This window comes from Protopterus annectens, chromosome 2.part1 (genome assembly GCF_019279795.1).
Source record: "Protopterus annectens isolate FY-2018-M chromosome 2.part1, PAN1.0, whole genome shotgun sequence".
Lineage (NCBI taxonomy): Eukaryota > Metazoa > Chordata > Ceratodontiformes > Protopteridae > Protopterus > Protopterus annectens.
The window spans coordinates 998,395,374-998,410,235 of NC_056729.1; the positions used below are offsets into that span (position 1 = coordinate 998,395,374).

General features: G+C 38.1%; 1 protein-coding gene across 1 annotated transcript in view; it reads left to right on the top strand.

Moving 5' to 3' along the window:
* The window catches only part of LOC122794927, a 1,846,783-nt gene that overhangs the window by 1,624,278 nt on the left and 207,643 nt on the right, over positions 1-14,862 (top strand). Inside the window, exon 8 of the mRNA XM_044063520.1 lies at positions 8,437-8,465. Coding sequence (XP_043919455.1) covers positions 8,437-8,465 — 29 coding nt within the window. The remainder of the gene's footprint in view (positions 1-8,436; positions 8,466-14,862) is intronic.

A 14,862-nucleotide genomic window follows, 5' to 3' on the forward strand; every position in this document is an offset into this window, starting at 1 on the left:
GAGTGTTGTGACTCCACCCCACTTATGGGAGCCCTAGGCTCCCATAACAGTCCCCAAACCATGTTTTACCCTGCCCCAATATGCTTCTTTCTCACTTGCCCAGTCACTACCTTGAACACACTAAGCCCGACAGGCCTCAATGAGCCCTGTATAAAGTATGTTTAGCTGCAATCTCATTGCACACAACTCCAGCAACTGGAACGGCATTTACCTTTGACATCCACTTCCTTCAGGTCACTGACTGTTGCTCACATGTGCTCCACTCTCAGGCCTCTGAGCCCCCACTCTAGCAACTGGGACAACCACTGCAACAGGCGCCATTACTGTTCAAATTCCCCTTCCTTCAGGTCACCAACTGATGTCCTTTCTACTCTTCCCCCACCTGTGACCTCACTCCATGCAAGTCCAGCAGTCAAAACCCATTTGCAACAACATCCATCACCTGATGAGACCACGTTCTTTGGATCACCAGTTGATACGACTCTGAGCTGACCAAATGTGACCTCATTGTGTAGCACTGCAGCAGCTGAAAAACCCATCAGAGCACCACTATCTGCAAAGAAAAGACAAATGTAAGTCCTCTGAAATATATAGGCAAATAAGTAAAAGTAGGTGCGAGCCATCTCTCAGCCATTTAGAGCCAAACATCTGGACAACTATAACTAAAGTAGGACAAAGACTGAAAACAAGGGACAAATTATTGTATCTCTTTTTTTTTTTTTTTTTTTTTTTGAATAACTGTGAAGATTGGAGGAAGATGGGCAAAGGCTGCCAGCCTAATCAAATAGAATTTAATACATAATTCTATCAACTGTATAAATAAATGTAAAATTCAGGCTTGTGTTTTTAAATGAAAGAAAACACTGTAAAATGTGAACTTCAAAATTGTTGCAACATTGCCATCTGCTGTAAGGAAAACCAAGCCAAGCATTTCAAATGTGTCTTTTGAAGTTGGAAAGATATTATGAATCTCTTTGATGTTTTACAAGTTGGCTCCAGTAAGTCTGGATGAAGGTTTCATGCCCATTGTTTTAAGGTTAAAGTTAAGGGCCAGAATTTACATGTGGAAGGTGCTTTATTGCTCTGGTTTCTGCTAGTGTATATGTGAAATACCTCATATTGTTGTAGTCTCCTGAGCAGGTGTTAGCTTGCTAAATAATGCAGTTTGTGGACTGGGAACTCCAGACTGTACCAAGATGATGTAATGTGAATACTGAGAAAACCCAAGTATCAAAATGATGTAATTTGGGAGGGCCACAACAGAGCTGTTGGTTAGTGTTTAAAAACTATTGTTCAGTGAGAGACTGGGTGCATTTGTCTTGGACCATCAACCCAGCACTGCTTATTATGCTCTTTATGTATGTAAGTAAGATTATAGCACTGTGTTTTCTCTTAATAATAGCTAAAGATTAGAAAGTTAGATTGTGTTTTTCTTTGACATCAGACCTGTCCCACTGTATTATTTTAAGTTTCTGTGTGATCTCTGAACTCTTAGATATCTCTGTGATGTAGTAGTATTGTCTTGTGTTTTAATTATTTATTATTAAATATTTTAAAAACCTTTACCTGTGGCTGGTTTGTATAGAGAAGTAGGCTCTAGGGTACATTGCATATTTATAGAGTTCATTGTAATAGGCCACTATAAAATAAGCCTTAGACTGAATAGTCACATTACTAATTGGATAATAATATTGCACAGTAATAACTGGACACCCTTTCAAGGGCCTTTGAGTAGCTGATAATATTAGCTGGTGGTGGCAGAAATTACTACCGTATAGTCTGGGTAAAGGGGCACAGCTGGAGAATCTGTGTCAGCCTTTCCAAGGAGAGTCTTGTGAAGTTGTATAAATACTTATCTCAAAGTGTGAGTGTGTGTCAGCTACCTGGGCAGGGACAGAAAGCACTGGTTGGACAGAGAGGATACTGGAGGTTAGCTTGCCAGCAAGGCTGAGATCTGGACCCTATAGCTATGCCAGAGGGGAGTCTTATTGGGGACCTGGTGAGCAAGGGAGCAATCAGCCCCAAACTGATTGTGAACATTGTGTGCACTTAAGGGAAATTGTACTTTACTGTGTATTGGTTATCCTTTCCTCTTCTAAGAGATGACCTCCCTGGTGTTAGTGGTGAGGATTGAGGCTCCTTGATTGCTGGGCCAGGGCACAGTCATCACAATAACTATTGATTTTACAAACTTAGAAAGTTAACAGGTAACCGCAATTTTCAAAAATTAAAGAAAACATGAGACAACGACCTGGACATTCTGTGTAGACAAAATTTGAAATATTGCTCTCACAAACTTTTGCATTTGCATGAATATGAATTATATAAAGTCCAAATCCCATGCGTGCCATTAATTGCTAACTTCGATCTTCCATGGCCAGTAATATGCTGGGAAACTACTATTTTATGAAATAAAAAAATAAATAAATACAAAAATAAAAACCACCCTAGGGTACTACATATCATGAACTAATATTGTACTCATGTAATTTTCACCTTATTCTGTTCAAGACATACCTTATTTATAGTCTCTTCATGCAACCCCTGTTACAATGTGTCCCATTCGAACATCATCATCCTTGCCTCCTCTTCCAACTGATCTACTTGCTTACTACAAGTTTCTTTTTCCCCCTCCTGATGAGTTGCATGTCTACTGGTTTATAATATACAATATTTATGCACAGTTTAAGATAGTCTCAAGGGCACTCATGGACAGTAAAAGAAGCTCTGCATTAGCCCCATCCCCCTCTTTTTATTTTTGACCCTAAAGCTAGGACCACACACATGTGAAAAGAAACCATTATCCAAGGAGCTTCATAACCCGTGAAAACCTCAGGCACTCTGGGCACGTCAAACAGAAGATACAAAGCTGTTCCCACTACATTACCACCACAATAACTCCAGCGAAAGACTGCAAATTATGAGAGCAGAACCAGTTCCCTGGCAAGTACAGTGACTATACCCAGCGCTCATCTTAAAAATGTTAACCCAAGCTCTCTCCTTTTTTTTTTCTCTTTCCATTTTTCCCCCTCAACCCTTCCCAGGAACTCCTCCTGCAATCCCCACACTACTGCGACTTCCCAGCTCTCAACTGCATGAGGCGGCCTATTTAATCACAATATGACTGCAAAACCTAAAATATTCCTAACAACTGCCATATGTTCCCCAAATCACTCCAACCAACCATCAACAAACAACGAGTTGTACCACCACTGCACCTGCGCAACCTTGAATGCTGCTTGAAGCTGCAGCTAAGCCCATGAACACTTACCTCACAATTACACTATGATGAGGAGGTACACAGCCAACACTCCAGCACCGGAAAAATTACTGAGCTCCATTGCTCTCCCACTAAATAAACCCAACTCAGAATAGTTACTAATTTAAACACAGACAACCCAACACCAGCAAAAAAAAAATATATGACTAGTCAACCCACTTGCAAATTCAGCAAAAAGCAGCCATCACATATGACGAGTTAGTCTGGTTTTGCATGTCGAAGGGCAGTCTGAACCCACCCCACAGTAAAGTCACCCACCAGCCCACCATGTATCTATCCATATATATAATATATATGTATACATCCATCCAGATCTTCCAACTCATAACTATTCTTTCGAGCATCAACCAACAATAACGGGGACCAATACCTTGCTCATACTACCAAAGCCAAAAAGTAATCACTGATGTAAACTGCACTCTAGCATTTCAGTTACTAGAATTATGTCATTATGCAATCAACGCAACCACAGAGGCTTCAACCCCATGGAATGCACAGTGATAACTGGAATCCACTGATGCATCCAACACTAGGATAGACACCAACCGAACCCCAACAACAAGGGAAAAGAAAGAGTCTGCAAAGCTGCAAACAGAACCCACAAACTCAATGCATGGCTTATTTTTTTTGACAAGCCTAAAACGGCGATGAAGCAACTCCAACCCACCAATGAAAACAAACAATCAAAGCAATCACAAAATGCAAGCCGGGCAGCAGGGATGATAGAAAACACCACAAAAGGTATGAACATAACCCAATGAGCACTTCCACATAAAACTTGTGGAACCAAATAGATACACATCCCAGAAGGTTGTGCTAAATGTTCCACGCTCAAGGAACAAGGCATAACTTTCAACAACATGTAGCTATCTCATCTATTTGTAAGATGAAGTCCACTCTTGTCCACTGACTATATGCAGGTTGATACCTCTCCCCTTACCACATTAGACAACCCAGTGTCATCAAAGCCCTTCACACCAATTTGTATATTACCTATCTAATCACCAGTCCATATAGACTAATGGGACCTCACGAAATACCACATAAACTACAACGAAGATACTACAAAAATCCCTCCCAAAAATTTACATTTTTTTTTCTTTTTTGTGTGTGTGTGTGTGTGTGTGTGTGTGTGTGTGTGTGTGTGTGTGTGTGTGTGTGTGTGTGTGTGTGTGTGCGTACTTATGTGAGGAGATAGCGCATGGCTCTGAATGTTAGCTCCACACTGCTCATGCGCAGTGCTAACCATTAACTAACTCACTCAGAGCCTGCAAAAGCTACCACCGGTCACCACCGAGGAAAAAATAACCCAGAATGTGGCACAATAAACTTCCCCCAAAGAGCACTTCACTTCCAGTCATATCTCAGTCCTACAGCAACCACTATCTCTGACAAAACACAACAGACCAGCAGAAAGGGGAAAGCCCACCAACAAACTCCAACGTATAAGCTCACACTGCACAGCACAAGCACTCCTGCATTACTTCAAAAGGCCATGAGTTAATATAATTCTCTCCAAAATGTAAATCCCTGTCAAGAGCCACAGACCCTTACCCTTTCAATGTGCACACAGAACTTTCAAGACTCAAAAGGTGGTACCACCCCCAAGAGGTGGATCAAGCCCACTGCATCACTACTACTCCACATGTATACCACCAAAACGCAAACATTAAAACACAGAGCTATGCATTCCACTACACTACAAGTAACTACAAACTATTTTGCTGAACTAGCCTCACCAATAAACAACACAGAATACACCACTCCCAAGACCAGTAGAATCCCCTAGCATCCACTTCCCCATTGTCTTTCCTCACACAACTGCAATGTGTCAAAGAGAGCCAGAAATACCTATGAGACAGGAAAAGAGCACACTCACCATCTCATGATCACAAATTAACATCATCCCAAACTAACATCCTCCAACCAGTGGATCCTGAACTTGACTGAGAGTTGAAAAAAAAAATATATATATATATATATGTATGTGTGTATATATATATATATATATATATATATATATATATATATATATATATATATATATTTATATACACACACACACACACACACACACACACACACACACACACACATACATATATATAGCAATTACTCACCTCCACTACTTGCCTACAACTACCAAACCAAAGCCTACCTGACACCAGCATACCTAGGTCGTCTCAAGCATAAACCTGCCCTCTAGCAAGTGCATGCCAAAATGTGATTCCTTAACCAGCTACACTTGCCTAAACCCCTTATGCCCCTCCCCATTCTTATGTAATTTCCTCCCAATCATTCCTCCCCACCCTCTTAAATCCCACTAATATATTTATCTAACCCCTTCTGAAGATGTTCCTGGACAAACTGGTTTGTAGCCAAACCTCACATAATTATTTACAACATTCTAGATAGTTAGGCTGACAGTGTGGCAGGTGGGTGTGCAATATGCACAGTAGGTTTACTCCTGTATGCATCCTGTAGTAGACTAACATTCCATCCAGGGATATTCCAATGGCATACACCTGTTGCTTCCCAGGATACATTGTACTATTCCACAACTCTAAATAGCACAAAGTGGGTATCAGAAAATAAATGAATGATGCATAATCATCAATACAACAAGACATGATAGTACAACAGTCTTTACATAAAATATATTTAATGTAAACATGTAGAAAAGAAAAACAATAAACCAATACATATAAAAGTTCTAAATTATAAACATCCAAACAGTTCTGAAAGAGCAGTATTAAACAGGCTGTTTTGAGTAACCAAGATGAACTATTCAGTAGGGTGTTATGCACCAACCCAGTCAGAGTTATGAAATGCTTAGCTTGATTTATTATATCTCAGTGATCTGTAAGAAAATATAAGTGTCAGAAAAGATATCTTACAGCATATAAGTTCATAGATAAGTGCTAGGCTATTGGCCCTAGGGCCTATATAAGCCTAACCAAAAGAGGTTCCCCTGGCTTTTGCCACCCAAAAAAATATATTTTCCTGTGCCCCTGTCAAGCAGAGCCACAGAAGTGATCCCCGGGGTGAATTTCTTGTTTCCCTTCTAATTGTTAAGATTTCTCTTAAAGAGGGCTAATGAGGAGCTTTGCTTGACATGAATGAGTAGTCTGTTCCAGAGCATGGGAAGTCTCTGGGACAGGAATCTATCCCTCCAACATGTTCTGTTTATTGTGGTGGTAAGGTTTAGGTCACTGGAGTGTGTGGCCCAGAGAGATTGGGATTTGTTTAAGTGTAGCATGTCCATCAGATCTGGGTTATACATGGCTTTGCATGTTAGGCAGAGGTCGCCTCTGAGTAAGCGATATGCGATGGAGTAGAGCTGGAGTTTTTTGAGATGGTCTGCGTATGGCATCTGTTTGAGGCCAGTAATCCTCTTAGTAAGGTATTTCTGTGGCCTTTCTAGTTGTTGTAGATGTCTTGTGAGGTACATGCCAAATGGGGCATTGTACTCTATAATGGGTTTGAGTAGAGAGGAACGATGACTTCTGTTTTTCTGGAGGAGAACCCCTTTGTGATGAGGTGTGCCATGTAAAAGGATTTTCTGACTACTGTGGCGACGTGATTATCAAAGGAGAGACTACTGTCCATCTGTGTCTGAAGGTCTCTTATCACACTTTCAGTGTTTAGTAGGCTACCACCTATGTGGTAGTTGATGGGTATGGTATTTTTCCCAAAGGGGATGACAATGCACTTCTTGGCATTGAGCTTTAGGCCATGACTTTGACACCAAGCATCAGTCTCAGTGAGGCCTCTTTGTAGAATATCCACATCCTTAGCTGAATCTGTTATGGCTCCTAGTTTGCAGTCATCTGCAAACTTCATTAGCCAGAGACCAGCTGTATTAGCCTGGACTTCTGAGAAGTAGGTACCGAACAGGAGAGGACCCAGGACCAAACCCTGTGGTAATCTGCTTATCACTGGTCTGAAGTTGGATTTGGAGTCAGCTACTTTCACTGTGTGGGTTGTGTCAGTAAGCCAGTTGGGCACCCATCTTGTGACATAGGGATTTATGCCCAGTCCAGTGAGTTTATCTATAATACCAGAGTGGGGGATGGTGGCAAAAGCCTTGGTGAGGTCAAGATAGGCTGTGTGCACCACCTTACCTTCATTTACGGCTCTGTTGACTGCTTCAAAGAAGTCAATCAGGTTTAGGAGGTATGATCTACCTTTTACAAACCCAAACTGAGTGGAGTCCAGAATTTGGAGGTTACCTATATCTTTGTTTATAAGCTCCAGGATGATGCATTCCATGGCCTTGCAGATGAGGCTCATCAGTGTAATGGGGTGGTAGCTCCCAGGGTTAGTGTTGCACTGCCTTTGTGATGTGAGATAACCATCGCTGTGTGCCATTCCATAGGCACAAAGCCCAAAGTGAGGCTATGGTTGAACATGGTACTTAGGAGGGGTGCCAGTTCATTCTGTAGTTCATGCAGAACACAGCCTGGGGATGTTGTCTGGTCCCATGGATGCTGTATTCTTGGCTTTGGAGAGTGCGATTCTTACTTGTGCATCCGTGATTACAGGGGCTTTGCAATCTTCTGGTATGGAGATAGGCTCTTTGGGGGGTAAGGGAGGTAAAGTTTGCACTGAACCTGTCTGCTAGGAAGTTGTCAATATTAGTTGATTCAGTAAATCTAGTGCCATTACGCTGTACCTCCAAGCAGATCTGAGTGTTGCCATGGATGGAAAAATGGAATCATGCTTAGCAGAACTTTTTGGATAAGATGTAGCCATAATGAATGAGATGACATCATTCCCCATCAGACATACAAATACTGGAGTAGCAATACTTTCTCTCCACAAAACAATTCAGGACTTCTTCCAGGTGTTTTTCCTACATGATGCTGATCACTGATTCTGGTATATTTTGAGTTTTATTTTGAATTCTGTTTGCAAAAAAGGTTTTACATTTTCATACTGAAAGACCTGAAGTTAGAATTTTTGAATGTGTGTGCATTTTTGGGTGATGAAGTGCTTATGATACTGTTTTTATTGTTTTAATAAAGTGAAGTTACCTCATACACAGTGTGGTAGTACTTGCCTTACTTTTGGAGTTAATATTTTTGCTACATATGCATTATTCATATATACTATATAAAACAAATAAAATATATGTATATATTTTTCCTCTGCAGGCCACAAGAAAAGACTATATGAATTGTCGGTAAGACTCTGCTCTTATTATAATATATGTCAATGACAATAAATTCTCTAAGTAAGCCTTTATTAAAATTTAAAATGTACTAGTAAAATATACAGGTGCATACAAGAGATCTATTTTCCATAAAATTGGAATGCAAAACTCCTTTCAATAACTGGCACACATACGTAACTCTGCCTGTAGCTTGACTATGGATTAGTAACTTTATTCAGAAATGGGTAACCATAATTGGGAACAGTGTTAAAATCTCTTCTTATTTTATGACAATACCATAATAATTTCCCAATTCAGGAAAAACTCCAGAATTTGTTTCTGGAGACATTGGTTTATACACAGAATGGATTTTTTCTATGCTTAGTTTTGCCCATCAAAATGCATATTATGCAAAATGTTCCAGATATTATATGATGGTCAAGATTTTAAAAGCTTGCTATACTCATATAGGTAAGCGCTGCTCTATAAATCAGTTATGAAGCTACTGAGTTACATTGGCTTCATTTTTCTATAGTATTGTTTGAGGTATACTGAGAAGAAATAGCACATGTGATACCAATTATCTATATTTAAGAAGTCTACTAAATTATAAACTTTAGTTCACTCAATACGATCATAAAAATGCAATTCTTTTTGCTTACTTTAACTATGTGGGATAGTAAATGCTTCTGTTTCACAAATGTATGATAAATCAACATAAGATTTTTCAACAGAATCAAATCAAAGCACATACAATTTTTTTCAGCAGAATTAACAAGTCCTCTCCAGTTTAATCTAGTAGGAAAATCTAATTCTAAAATAATAAATAATTCATAGAAATGCAGTTGAATAATTAGTAATATCACCAAAAGTATTTTAATACAAATAGCTACACATTGTGTATATTTATTAGGGCTGTACAATGTAATATTAATCAAAAGAAAAATGTATCACATTATGTTATATGATATAAAAATTATCCTGTATGTTTGATAAGACTAACTCTTAAGAAAACAATCTCAGAGGTAAGATATAATTACCAAATGCTAAGACTGAATATAAAGCAAAAAATCATTTAAAATAGGTACAGTAAAAACTCTTGTATGACTTTTATTAGAACTACATCAGCCATTTTGGTTTGCCTTGTTATGTTTGCTTTAGTGCTTCAAATATGTTGTACTGCAGAAAATGCTGATAATGCTTCAACACTCACTACTCAACTGAGAACATGCATTATTAAAGCAGTTTACATGGTTAGGTACTTTATATAATACAGCACTGAGTTTTAAAATAACAGGTTTCTTATTACTTGATATTATTAAAATTGTGACAGAGAATTTATTGGGTGATAAAAATACAACTCATAGTACATAATTATCAAAAATACCATTTCAACAATGTACAAATAAAACATTTTGCTTTTTAAAATGATACATTTACAGTAAAATGAATACTATGAATGCAGAACTCATTTCATGCAGCATTGGCTGTGCTATGAGACAGTGGGCAAGAGACAGTGTGTTATTGATAATAATATACGCATTGCATCTGAAAGCAATAATTTAAAGCAAAAGTATACATATTTACTCATATAAACAAATGAGGAAACACTGCACAAAGTAAATGATCAGTACCTCCCCATCAGAAATCTGTGGCTCAATAAGGCGTGTCCAGAAATTATGAACATTAAAGTGTGATTTAACCAAAATAATGACAAACTTCAAAAGTGGCTGTTATATTTCTAAAGCATGCACCCTGCATCCCCCAGTATGGGGAACTGTACTTCCCACATTTCTAATATTTATATATACCAAATCTAAAATTTCTGTACCTTGGAGAAGTAAGATATAGCTCTTTCAGCCTGAGTATGTATTTCCTCATAATCACATTTAAATGCTGATGTTTCTGGGGTTGCATTTACAATTTTTGAACATATATCAGGAACTATAACCTGACCTGACTATATTAAATTATTTATAGATCAATGCAAATTCTGAAATGTATCCAGTAATGCATGTATCAGTTATACGCCTGATGAATTAAATAGATGGATCAGTGAGAAATAATTTGCATGTAGCTGCAACATCAAGGATATTCTCATTTTATCAAGAAGTATTAAAACACATCTTTTACATCAGAGAAGTATATTGTAACATAAACTGGACTGCTACAACAAGAGTATCAGATAGACAGTACTATAATACACTAGTAAAAATGGCTTTGTATCTTATCAGTCCTGAAAAAATATTTCCTCTGTTTGTCTGCTTATGCATTTGTATATTTACTCAGTATTAAAATTATATTTAAAAATCAGAATTATGTTATATATAATATATATTGTATAATTAAATTTATATAATTATATTTGCATATTAGTACATTTATTTTGTTATTCATTTAGTTAGTTATTTATACCTATTATTTTAAAACACAGGTGAAATACTAATGCCGCAGTGTTATACTACTTTGCATGTAGGTGGACAACTTTGGGGATCTATATCAAACTTCTTTTTTATGATTAAATAAAGTAAAGGATCCTGCAAAAAAATCCATTCATCCTTTAGGGCTGTGACCAAATTTTATTATTAAACAACAAATAATAATTTTCATAAACTGCATGAAGTAGTGTTTTAATTGTTGGTTGACAGGTAGGGTTATAAGTTCATATTGAGAGATAAGGCAAAGAGCAAGAAATTATTGAGAAATTATGCAAGCAATAAAGCCCAACAGGGTGTGTGTTATTGTGGAAATAGCACACTCCCAGGGGTTTTCTGAGGCCCAACACCACGGGTGGAGGGCCTCTATACCCCTGGAAGGGTGTTATCTCCTAAATATCACGTCCTGGAAGGCATTATTGCCCTTAGAGAATGGGATCTCTGTTAAATTGTTTTGTATTTGTTTGTTTATTTTTTAAAATATATATATATATATATATATATATATATATATATATATATATATATTTATATATATATATGTGTGTGTGTGTGTGTGTGTGTGTTTATGTGTATTATTTTTGATGTAAACTAGTTCCATAACCTAATGTTACAAACTTGCTGTAGCTGGAGGAAGTGCTTTCCATTCATAATATAACTTTGGATAAGTATTTAATGTCTACATATACTCCCTCTCTCTCCAGCACACAAACCCACCCACACACACATAAAGTACCTTTAAAAATACAAGATTGCACTAAGTTAATAATGCCAACCATTACAAGTTTCATACCCATACCTCTCATCTGTACAGATTTTCACATAATGTTTATATTTTTTGCCTCATTTTTTGGTTTCTTCCTCATAAAATTTGGGGTTTGCTCGCAAATCATTGGAGGTGAAGTCACTAAGTAATTATATTAGAGTTTCAGACTTTAATATCCTTCAGAAAATGTGTTTAACATAAATCCTGTTATTACACCAACTTTATAATTGTATTACAGCAATATTTAAAATATGTCTCTTTTGCCCCACATTCCTTTTGGCTTTATCTGCATTTCTTGAGCTATGAGGTTGTGAGGTATGCATACCTCTTAATTTTAATTAAGTTGCATCCACTGCTCGACTAATTTCTCTCTCTCTCTCGCACATGCACACTCACACACACACACACACACACACACACACACACACACACACACACACACACACACACACACACACACACACACACACACACACACACACACACACACACACACACACACACACACACACACACACACACACACACACACACACACACATTTGCTTTCATGCATGCAGGTACCTATAGATTCACATGCAGACAGAAAAATAAACACACACCCATGCACACTTTTCTATTTTTTTAATTATACATTTGTTTTCATTTTATACTCGCTTATCAGCATAAGCACTGCTTAGCGATTGTAAAATAATGGCAGCCGTTAGGTTACTTTCAGCCCGAGCCATAAAGAGGCAGACTAATTTTTCAGTGGTTGTTATCTGTAGATTAATACCATGTTGGAGAATGTTCATTCTCCAATCAGGGTACGATCTACAGGTCATCCATTCACTAAAGTTTTGTAGGCAACTTACTGTAAAAGTATATATCTGAGTACAGTCACTGCTGCAGTCAACACTGTAAAGAACTTTGCCAGAAGCTGAGATATTACAATCCACCTGATTACTAGCTACAATGGGGTGATCAGCTTTAGGTTTCTTCCCTTGCATGATTACTGCAACACCAATCCACACAAAGGACATGGTACAGCTATATAGCCTGATTTTCAGAAATGGACACCATTTCCCACATGGCCAGGCTGCTATCATCCTGCCTTGGATGTCTTCATGTACGTGGTATATATCTGGCATTTGCCTACACTAACTTTAGTTCTTACTTACCCTCTTGAGACAGTGCTATCATAACTTTCAGTCCTCAGCACTTGAACTCTTGGAGAAGTAGTCTGAGACCTGATGAATTACAGTCTCTTTAAGTTCCTGAACAGGAACAGGAGAGAGAGAAGAGAAAAACAAATAACAGTGAATAAAGAGAGGAAAGGAAGTGGGTACCCACCACTGATCAAATCATTAGCGTAGAAAGGTGGGTTATTTCCCAGGAAAAGGAGAGGAGAGCATGGCCTAGAGAGCAGCCAAATCATTAGAGTAGAAAGGTGGGTTATTACCCAGGAAAGGAGAGGAGAGCATGGCCTAGAGAACAGCCAAATCATTAGAGTATAAAGGTGGGTTATTACTCGGGAAAGGAGATGAGAGCATGGCCTAGAGAACAGCAGAGGTGATTCTGTTATTGCCCTGGAGGTTATAGCCAACATATAACACCTTGAGAAAGTATAAAACAAGGGCCTGTCAGATGCTTCTAAGATATTCTGGACATTAATCCCTCTTAGAGAATTAGTAGCACTTGCTGTGCCACTGGCATACTGGGATCAAAACTTTTGCTGTAGAAACTTCTGGGTGGTATTGTAAAAAATGAATGCAATGTGGTATCCATTTGCAAATAGTCTGTTTAGACACAACTAGCCATAACATGCTCTCAGAAATGCAGGCCTGTTGTTTTGATTTCTTGATGGTCTGGGTTCTGTCCATATGTCAGAGTACCAGATTTCCAGACAGACTTCAATGCTCTTGGGGCATGTATGACTGCCATTTTCTTGATGTCCATGCATAGTCTTTGTGCCTTGGGTTATAAGTTCATATTGAGAGATAAGGCAAAGAGCAAGAAATTATTGAGCAATTATGCAAGCAATAAAGCCCAACAGGGTGTGTGTTATTGTGGAAATAGCACACTCCCAGGGGTTTTCTGAGGCCCAACACCACGGGTGGAGGGCCTCTATACCCCATGGAAGGGTGTCCAGCAGTTTGAAGCACAAAATGTGCATTCCAGAGGTTAGATCTGATACATCTGTGGTCAAGGTTTTTATTCTCTATTGGCTACAAGAATTGCAGCCCTTTTTATTTTTCATTTATTGTACTGTCATAGTAGACCTACCTTGCACATTTTAACACTGAGATAGTCCCATATGGCTTTGAGTAACCATTGAATTTTCTCATAAATAATTTGTCTAAAAAAACATCAAAATGGTGTCATGTGACTTAAGATGGTCAAAATTTGTTGGACCATTCATCTACATTTCTGTTTTATAGACTGGAAAAAGGCAGTCAGTGACTCTACTTTCTCTTGTTAAAGCTAGATATTTTGGTGGAAGTATCCAATATGTACTTAATGGATAAGGCATTGTCCTTCTATGCCTGGGATTGTGCATTTGAGTCCCATTTAGGCTAATATAATCTGAGGGAAAGTGTTAGTATACTCGTTAAGGTCTGATCTTCACAAACACAATGTACAGGGTTTGATTCTGATCTCTGGTTATTGGCTAGCTTGTAATAGTCTGCAGACTGACAGCCTAGCACTTACCTATGAAGCTAATTACCTATAAGACTATCTTCTGGCTTGAGCAAAAGGTAGATTTCTGATTGTTGAAGGAGAAATCCTGAATGGTTATACAGTATAAGATGTAGTCCATAGCTCCCTGCATTTCCTCCTGTGACCAGACCTGAAACAGGTAATCATCTAACTATATATATATATATATATATATATATATATATATATATATATGTGTGTGTGTGTGTCTTTAATTATAAAGTGAGCTATTTCTGGTGCCAGACATTTTCTGAAACCTTTGGACAGGAGTAGATACACTAAAGGGCAAGGAGATTATTAAGTGATATTCATGATCCCATACCATGGCCTCAGATCCCCCCTGTGACCTCTGGAAATGGGACTGTAGAGGTTGGTATCCTTAAGGTCCAGAATAACAAAGAGTGCTTGAAGGATTGGAAGAGAAGTAATGGTTTTAGTGTCAATATCATGAATTTTAGAACTTTTAATATTTTTTTCATTCTTGTATGATCTGAAAGGGGTCTCCAGGATCCATCATTTGCTTGGA